This window comes from Salmo salar, chromosome ssa16 (genome assembly GCF_905237065.1).
Source record: "Salmo salar chromosome ssa16, Ssal_v3.1, whole genome shotgun sequence".
Taxonomy (NCBI): domain Eukaryota; kingdom Metazoa; phylum Chordata; class Actinopteri; order Salmoniformes; family Salmonidae; genus Salmo; species Salmo salar.
Genome location: NC_059457.1, coordinates 23,286,912 through 23,297,191, shown reverse-complemented (window position 1 = coordinate 23,297,191; position 10,280 = coordinate 23,286,912). Strand labels below are relative to the sequence as shown.

Genomic DNA, 10,280 nt, shown 5'->3' with positions numbered 1-10,280 from the left:
TTAAAGATGGAATCCGCAGTAGGGGAAACAGCTCCACTGTCTGTCCCACCGCCATTGTTATATTTTGGGTTGCTGACAGGCGGAGGTGAGGAGCGTCGCGCAACGTGCTAAAATAAATTGCAGTACATGTGCTGCTGTTCTATCACCGTGCAATGATATCTGAGGCAATAAAACAGTGTTCGTTGTTTGCAGTAACTTTTTTGTTGTTGTAATATCACAAACAGACGTGGCAGTTTCACCATTAAGGATTCCAGCTTTAAATTCGGATTGGGGCTAGGTTAATCTGATCCTAGATCTGTGGTTAGGGTTAACATTATACAGTACCTCAACTCCCTCCTTAGATTGCTTTCATCTCTCTCCTCTTTGCCAGCTACCATGTTCACTCCCTCCTTCCACTATGGTCTGCTGGCTGCTTACAGGGATAGTACAACCCAAATATACGCGAGACTGCAGACTTCTCCTAATGTATATACAATAGCAGGATCTACACATATATAACATCATCTACACAATATCATCTACATAAATGGCATGAACTACATGACTTTTAGCTCAACCTTTTAGGTATAAAAACATCTGATATATTCTTGGAGTGAACTATCCCTTTAACGTTCAGAGAGATTGGCTAAGTTAATGATCCTGACCCCTCCCCTCACCTGACAAATCAGCTTCAAGCTCAAGCACATCAGCAGAGATACAGTGGGATGAACCATTGCCTGCTGTTGAAGTACTATGCATTAGTTGTTTTTACTAGTTTGGTCTTACTTATTTTAGTGTATTAGATCTTATGTTGATCATGATTGTTTATGATGTATGTAGGTGATAGTGGTTATACAGTATCAAATAGCTTAGATGTAGTTAGTGTAAGGCTCAGTTAACCAAACTTATTAGTAGCAATAGTCTTCTTTCAGGAGTCTTCAGATGTATCTCAATAGTCTAAAATGTCTTCCTCTCCTCACCACCTCTCCTTCATCTGTATTGAATTGATCTGAACAGGTGAACGCAACATAGGCGATGGTTTCTTGGAATTCGCTTTCACCTGTCCAGTTCTTTCATATGATGCGGTGACTATGAAGTAAAGAAGGGAAGAGGAAGGCGAGGTGAAGAAAGGAAGTGGTTTTAGGACTATTGAGATGCAGACCTGATGCCTTTGTTTGTCTACTGAGCAGGAGGACCAGTTATGACCACCAGTACCACCCTGACCTGGTTGTGGATAGGAACACTAGTGGCGGCCTGCGAGCTCGCCTCATCTCTCTCTCCATGAAGCTCAGCAATGTTCTCAGATAAGGTGCTGAGGGACACTACTATTATAGCATTCTATAGAGTAGTTATGGTTAGTCATGTAGTGCACCAGCAAAGCAAATGTGTTAGTTGGATATTTCACCATGTGTTTGAAGTAAGTATCACATCCCGTCAACTCAACCAATCCCAGAGCTGGACTCGGAAATGACCTACATTCCCTGTGATGTCAGAGGATAGTGTGATGTCACATGTGTCATGTGACAGAGTGTTCTGATTGGCCCACTCCTCCATCTCAGTTAATTTGACTAATCTTGACCTTATCCAGTCAAAATCAACCTCCCTGCGTCGTCCCGCCCCCAACGTCATCTGATACTTCTATTTCTACAGACTTTCTTTCTGTTCAGTTTTAATGAAGGAAAAGCTCAAATTATGCACGTCGTTATTCTCTCTCTCTTCCTTCCTCCCTCTCTTTTTCACCCACTTCACACAGTTGCAGAACTCATTCGCTTGATTTCTGTGGTGTGTACACTCACTCGGTGTTGGTCCATACATTTATCACCAGTCCATGTCTGTCGCATTGAAATGTATCCATGCCGCCAAAAATGCTATATGTGTCATTCATTCATCCATTCAAATAATGTCCACTCATGCTATGTTGTCATAGCTTTGGCTGGTTCAGAAAATCCTGGTTGTCATTTGTTTGAGTTGTGCTCTTTGGTCTCCTGTTCTTTTCTGATCTTTTATTTATGTTACATATGTTTCTGTTTGATATCAGTGATTGTGTTGGGGATTTCATTAGTCCACTGACTAGTCATCACACACTATAGTATACACTCTATTATAAACTGGGTGGTTCCAGCCCTGAATGCTGATTGGCTGACCACGGGTATGACAAAACATTTATTTTTACTGCTCTAATTATGTTGTGAACCAGTTTATAATAGCAATAAGGCACCTCAGGGGTTTGTGGTATATAGCCAATATATCACGGTTAAGGACTGTATCCATTTCACGTTGCGTCGTGCCTAAGAACAGCCCTTAGCCGTGGTATATTGGCTAATCTGGCTTTATTGCTTAACTCTACTATACAATACTATGAGTCTCCATAATCTGAGTTTAAACTCACAAACACACAGAGACAGGAGAATCTTGCCACTCATCCTGTTCCTCATTGTTTTATTTTGTTGTTTTTTCTGTTGGTTTGTATTCTTTATCCTTTTATTCAGTGTTTGAGATGTGAATAGTGTGCTCATTTCTCTCTCATGTGGCCTGCTGGACTCATCTGGTTCTGATTTCCTCAACTCTGCTGTCGTTGTCATGTCAAACACACACATACACACAACCACACACCCACACAATCAAACACCGGCATCCACACATACTAACACACACACATACATTGGCTTGACATGGCCAGAGGAGTTGTCTAAAGCAGAACCAGGTGTGGCAAGCAGGCTACGTCTCATGGACTGATGCTAACATTCTCTCCCATTGCTCTCTCTCTCTGCTCACCTTGCATGCTCCGCCCCGCTGCTCTGATCTGATTGGTCTAGAACTGACTGTACGCCCAGGAGGGCAAGACGACCGTGTAAGTGCGCATGGAGCTCATGTCATCTCACTCCGCCTATCTCTGTAGCTACCAACCGTCTCACCTCCTAAACCCATGCCACACAGCACTCTCCCAACACACCCAAAGACATACACAAATCCACACGCAATCGCAAGTACACATGGATGTTGGTACTGACTGAAAACAGCACCCTGTCCTCCACCACTCCCACACACCTCCCTGCCTGTCCCCAAAACCAACCTACTTCTCCCTTTCCCCCTGAACTCTTCCACCATGCCTCCTCTCCACCCCTCACTCTTTACATTAATTCCTGCGGTATTGGCTGTTCTTCACCTCTCCACCCCTCACTCCCCTTAACCCCTCAATCTCTCCAGTCATTTCTGTGGTATTGGCTGTTCTTCACCTCAAAGCCCTCAGGTCTCACACTGTACGGTGCTTTATCTGGGTCAAATACAGATAAATAATCAAACCATTACTATCTAAAGTGGTCTAACAGTGTACACAGGGTACAGTCCATAGTGAAACTCAGGGAAAGCACTGGGATATGGTATAAATACGGTAGTTTGCGCATCATCTACGGTGTGAGGACTGAGCTAGGGTTGTAGCTGCCATAGCTCTCTCCTTTCTTACCCACAGAGCAGACCATTTTTCTCCCATTGTCACAAAAAGAGCCGTGTTGAATAGACCAAACTGCAGCGGGAATATGGATGCTCATGTTTTAATTCAAAAAAGGAGTAACGCATCCACTGGAAAACAATATACACGACAGGAACAGTTTTGCAGGCACACAACACGCAGTGCAAAAACAACTACCCACGAAAACCAAACAAACACACACCTACTTATGGGACTCCCAATCAGAGGCAACTAGAAACACCTGCCTCCAATTGAGAGTCCAGCACCCAAAACTACACATAGAAAAACAAACCTAGAACCTATACCAAACTAATACACACCACTACACCACACACAAAACCCCATAATACAAAACAAATATAGCTCTGCCACGTCCTGACCAAATATAATAGAAATAATACCTAAATATTGGTCAGGACGTGACATTACCCCCCCCTAAAGGTGCAGACCCCGGAATGCACCTTAAAAGAAAACACAAAAAATCCCCATTACCCCAACAAAACCAAAAAGCAATACCCCCTAAACAATAAGGGAGGGAAGGGAGGGTGGCTGCCGTCAACGACGGCACTGTGCTACACCCTCCCTCCCCAACCCACCTATCCTGGAGGTGGCTCCGGTGCAGGACGTGGACCCTGCTCCACCCTCGGCGTCGCCCACTTCGGTGGAGCCGATAGCTGCGCCAGGCAGACGGACCCCTCGGGCTGGGCCGGAGGACAGGAGGGCCCCTCGGGCTGGGCCGGGGGACAGGAGGGCCCCTCGGGCTGGGCCGGGGGACAGGAGGGCCCCTCGGGCTGGGCCGGGGGACAGGAGGGCCCCTCGGGCTGGGCCGGGGGACAGGAGGGCCCCTCGGGCTGGGCCGGGGGACAGGAGGGCCCCTCGGGCTGGGCCGGAGAGCAGGAGGGCCCCTCGGGCTGGGCCGGAGAGCAGGAGGGCCCCTCGGGCTGGGCCGGAGAGCAGGAGGGCCCCTCGGGCTGTGCCGGAGAGCAGGAGGGCCCCTCGCGCTGGGCCGGAGAGCAGGAGGGCCCCTCGGGCTGGGCCGGTGAGCAGGAGGGCCCCTCGGGCTGGGCCGGAGAGCAGGAGGGCCCCTCGGGCTGGGCCGGAGAGCAGGAGGGCCCCTCGGGCTGGGCCGGAGAGCAGGAGGGCCCCTCGGGCTGGGCCGGAGAGCAGGAGGGCCACTCGGGCTGATTCTGACAGGCCGGGCACCCTGGCAGATCAGGGCAGGCGGACCACTCGGGCTGGGCCGGAAGGCATGCGGGCCACTCGGGCTGGGCCGGAAGGCATGCGGGCCACTCGGGCTGGGCCGGAAGGCATGCGGGCCACTCGGGCTGGGCCGGAAGGCAGGAGGACCACTCGGGCTGGACCGGAGGGCAGGAGGACCACTCGGGCTGGACCGGAGGGCAGGAGGACCACTCGGGCTGGACCGGAGGGCAGGAGGACCACTCGGGCTGGACCGGAGGGCAGGAGGACCACTCGGGCTGATCCTGACAGGCCGGGCACCCTGGCAGATCAGGGCAGGCGGGCACCTCTGGCAGAACCGGGCAGTCTGGCCACCCTGGCAGTTCAGGGCAGTCTGGCCACCCTGGCAGTTCAGGGCAGTCTGGCCACCCTGGCAGTTCAGGGCAGTCTGGCCACCCTGGCAGTTCAGGGCAGTCTGGCCACCCTGGCAGTTCAGGGCAGTCTGGCCACCCTGGCAGTTCAGGGCAGTCTGGCCACCCTGGCAGTTCAGGGCAGTCTGGCCACCCCGGCAGTTCAGGGCAGTCTGGCCACTCCGGCAGTTCAGGGCAGTCTGGCCACTCCGGCAGTTCAGGGCAGTCTGGCCTCTCTGGCGACTGTTGACTGGGCGGGCAGTCTACTCTGACGACTGTTGACTGGCGGGCAGCTCTGACGACTGTTGACTGGCGGGCAGCTCTGACGACTGTTGACTGGCGGGCAGCTCTGACGACTGTTGACTGGCGGGCAGCTCTGACGACTGTTGACTGGCGGGCAGCTCTGACGACTGTTGACTGGCGGGCAGCTCTGACGACTGTTGACTGGCGGGCAGCTCTGGTGATGGTTGACTGGCGGGCAGCACTGACGACTGTTGACTGGCGGGCAGCTCTGGTGACTATTGACTGGCGAGGCTGGGTTGACACACTAGACTCCTGATGCGTGGGGCTGGTATAGGACGTGCCAGCCTGGAGACACGCACCTCCATGCTAGTGCGTCTGGCGGGAAACACCGGACCGAAAGGGCGCACTGGCGGTCTTGAGCGCAGGGTTGGCATCACCCCTTCCGGCTCGATGCCTACTTCGCCCTGGCACATGCGGGGCGCTGGGACCTTGCCTACCGGCCTGAAAATCCCAGGCCTCACCACAGCCCCAACCCCAAAGCACGGGACCTGTCCAGTCTGCCCTACAAGGGTACGGGGAGCTGGCCTGGGGCTGTAATCTCGCCCCGCCAAATAGCCCTTGTGCCCCCCCCTAAAAAATTATTGGGGCTGCCTCCAACATTGCTCCCTCACTTGCCTCTGTCCTCTTCTCCGCTGCTTGGTCCTTTGGTGGTGGGTAGTTCTGTCACAAAAAGAGCCGTGTTGAATAGACCAAACTGCAGCGGGAATATGGATGCTCATGTTTTAATTCAAAAAAGGAGTAACGCATCCACTGGAAAACAATATACACGACAGGAACAGTTTTGCAGGCACACAACACGCAGTGCAAAAACAACTACCCACGAAAACCAAACAAACACACACCTACTTATGGGACTCCCAATCAGAGGCAACTAGAAACACCTGCCTCCAATTGAGAGTCCAGCACCCAAAACTACACATAGAAAAACAAAACTAGAACCTATACCAAACTAATACACACCACTACACCACACACAAAACCCCATAATACAAAACAAATATACCTCTGCCACGTCCTGACCAAATATAATAGAAATAATACCTAAATATTGGTCAGGACGTGACACCCATACAGAGCCCTACCTGTTTCTCCTGTAGAGCTATAAAGACATGACCCTTACTCTTACTACACGCATTGTCAGCTTTTTGGACCCAAAATATGCTGACACAAGGAAATCATGTTCACTGCTTTTATTTGTGTGCATGCTTGTGTGTGCGGTCAAAGACATGGTCAGGTTTTGAACAATTATCCTTTAACTCTGGCATTTGTTGGAGGTTAGAGTAGGCTTGTATTATGTTCCTCTGACAGGACAGAACCATAAACACCTTGCACCACATACCCTCATAGCTTCAAATCAGAGCTGTATTTATTGAGGCATAAAATAAATCATTATTTGATCTTGCAGACATTGATTCCGCTTTGATATAACTTTATTAAAAAAGCACCATTCGCCAGAGTAGCCTGTTCTCTGGGCCTGCCGAATGAGTAGAGAAAAGACGCAAAGTAGAGATTCACACGCATGCCCACATGAAAAATACTACAGTTTACTATAGAATACTATAGTACTTACTATAGAATTATGTAGTGAACTGTAGTATACAGTAGAATACTATACTACACACTCTAGTATCCTTCGATCATGTAGAATACTATAGTACAGACTGCAAAAACACTGCAGTAAATACTACAGTAATGTCTGCAAAAACAATACAGTAATTATTATAGTATATGCTACAGTATTTAATTTGCATATCTCAATTCGTGCCACCCATACTGTAAGTGAGAAACCCATAAGTGAGAAAATGATAATGTTCCCTACATATTATAGAAAAGAGCGGAAGCTCTGAACTATCTGCTCAGACCTCAGTCCTACCTACCTACAGGTTATGGAAAATTTGCTCTTTGAGTATTTTGTCCAGTAGTTTTCCTCAAGGAGCTAGCCACCACTGCTATGTCGAAGATAATAAAACAAAAACACTTTAGTAAATACTACAGTAATGTCCGCAAACTAACTACAGTAAATATTACAGTACATTACAGTCTGCAAAGACACTACAGTAAATACTATAGTATATACTACAATTTTTTTTTACTACAGTATTTATTCTATAGTAAACTGTACATACGACAGTGTACTGCAATCATGTCCGCAACACTAGAGGAAATACTACAGTATTCACTGTAGTGTTTTTGCGGACCAAGAATGGCCACTGTTGAAACTGCACCAGTTTCTGGGTCCCCGTCTGTGAGACTGGAGTCTCAGCGGGGTGTAGAATGGACATCAGAGAAACTGAGCGATGGGAGCCAGGGAAATGCTGATGAGGGCTCTAAGTCGGAGAGGACAACTTGATTGGCAATAAGGCGGAATTAAGTTTCACTAAAGTAATTTATGAAGGAGAGTGGGAAAGGGAGTGAGAGATAGAAAGAGATTGATGAGCAGATACTCTCAGTGATTGCTCTGTCAGAATGAGCTGGATCCACCAAGTGTTGCTGGATCGTCTTCCACTAGCTAGACAGTATGCAGCTTGCGTTTCTCTTGCACACCATATGCCAGCAACTGGATAGATTGAACCGAGAGAGAACAGAGAAAGCGACTACAGAAGGAATTGGTAGATAGAACCCATTTCCGCTCTGTCAGATGTTCTGCCATGTTCCGGTTCTGTAACGTTCCAGTTCCTTAGTGTTCCAATTCAACTGTGTTTTCTGCAGTGTTCCTCTCTCCTGACCCCAAGAAAGGTTGGACCATCTTGTATTAGGCCTTTAAGTCATGTACAAACCAACTGAGTAGTTGAAAACAATGAAGCTTTTGATCTTGCTGTGATTTTAACTAGCTTGCTCTCAGTAACGGTCCCTAACCCTGCAGCCCCTCAGTGGCTTGATGTTTCAAAGGCTCAACAGATCAAATGGCTCTTTTTACTTGTGTGAAGCTTTATAGATAAAAACACTGTGACATTGTTCTAATATCACTTTGCTTTTTTCTTTCTCTACATCTCATTGTGCTTGCTTTCTCTGTATCTTTCTTTCTCTGTATCCCTCTCACTGTCTTTCCCTCCTAACCTCCCTCTACTTCTCTCTCTCTCTCTCCATCTTTCGCTCTCTCCTCCAGACTTTTCAGCAGTCTAGGAGAGCTCCACACCATTTCCCAGAGAAGCTACGGCACTTCCTACACCATCCGGCCTGGCAGCCGCTACCCAATAACACGCCGAATCCCAAGCCCCGGCTCGGGCTCCCCAGATCGTGGTGACCCCCTAAGTCGATTCCCAGGCTTCGGCTTACCCATTTCGCCCACCACGCCGCCCCACACCATCCTCAAGTCATCCAGCCTCAGCCTGCCCCATGAGCCCAAAGAGGTGCGCTTTGTTATGAGGAGCTCCAGCGCCCGGTCCCGCTCACCGTCTCCCTCTCACTCTCCTGGACTGGGCTCGCCCCTCCTGGCCCTCAGGCCCTTCCACCAGAAGCCCCTCCACCTGTGGAACAAGTACGACGTTGGAGACTGGCTGGAGAGCATCCACCTGGGGGAGCACAGGGCCGGCTTTCAGGAGCATGAGATTGAGGGCTCCCACCTGCCAGCACTCACCAAGGACGACTTTGCTGAGCTGGGGGTGACGCGGGTGGGACACCGCATGAACATCGAACGAGCACTCAAACAGCTGCTGGAGAGCTGACCCCTGCCCTGAGAGAGAGATAGAGAGAGAGAAAGAAAGAAAGAGGGAGAGAGAGGCGGGAAGAAAGAGGGAGAGAGAAAAATGGATAGACCACCCCAGTTTTACACCAATTCCATTTTAGGTCGCTGCTTTTCATTTATTTTTATTCTGATGTGTCTGAAAGTTTCAGTGATAGCGTTCATATGCATCTCTCAGCACTGCACTGAATTATGAAGTCCCTCCCCCATCTCACAACCTATCAGATGAGTCCTCTGAAAGAGGCACATAAACTCTTTGCAGAACACAATCTCGCATGAGCTCCGATTTGAACATTTCATTTGTGACTGCTTGAGTTGCTCCTTTAGTCACACCTTTAACCTATCCCACAGACCTTTCCTTCGCTGTACCGCTCTTCTTCTCCCTGTCCCTCCATCTCTTTCCCTCCTGTTCATTTTTTGCCTCTGAAGGATCCCCAGTTTGTGTGAAGAAGAGGAGGATGAATCTCGTTCCAAACGGAAAGTTCAGTTGCCTTTCAGAATATTCTTACAGAGATCAGCTACGGTGAACACAGGAGTAAAGACGCAGTACTGACCTAGTATTGACATAGAACTGACATACTGATACAGTACTGACACAGGCCTCTCTCCACTCTGCCTGGCATTGTGTTTAACACTTGTGCCCAGAGACAGAGTTTGGTGTTGGAGACCACGTGGGGAGAACTCATCTATCCTGGGACCGTCTCACGGACTGACTGTGCTATCTATTATATTTGGAGAATGTTTAACCAACACTAGTGGCTTTTTTCATAATCAAAACATTTGCTTTGGGTTTCCAAAGGGAATATTATAAATAGATATAATATAAATGTATTTAAATAGCTTTGAGGGGGAAAAAAACGACAGAACGTTGAAAAAAGATACGTTATATACAGAGCATCTGACTCCTACTTCTAGACAGAGTACAGAGAGAAAACTTTAACATTTATTCCACCAACAATTTACTTGTTTTTACCAATTATATACATATATATTTGAAAAAAAGTATATAGATATATAAAAATGAATTTTTTTCATAAAATATACAACTTTACTAAAACTATACATATTCAATATACAACACGCTATTGATTAACTGTCCTTCTATGGCCACTCTTTCCTGAACAGTAGCATGAGAAGTTGCATCACGTCTTGAAAAGAAGGTTGTGTTTTCGTTTCCGCTTGTTTTCTTGCGGTCTTCCGTCATGCTGAAGGGTATCCCACACAGTGAGCGGTGTGAAACCACAGTTGACCCCAGTTTTAA

The 10,280-nt window shown here is 48.3% G+C and overlaps 1 protein-coding gene across 1 annotated transcript in view; it reads left to right on the top strand.

The window, feature by feature from the left end:
- The window catches only part of LOC106573403 (SH3 and multiple ankyrin repeat domains protein 3-like), a 70,108-nt gene extending 60,152 nt beyond the window's left edge, over nucleotides 1–9,956 (top strand). Inside the window, exon 10 of the mRNA XM_014148415.2 lies at nucleotides 8,444–9,956. Coding sequence (XP_014003890.2) covers nucleotides 8,444–9,002 — 559 coding nt within the window. The 3' untranslated portion in view covers nucleotides 9,003–9,956. The remainder of the gene's footprint in view (nucleotides 1–8,443) is intronic.
- Nucleotides 9,957–10,280: the final 324 nt, after the last annotated feature.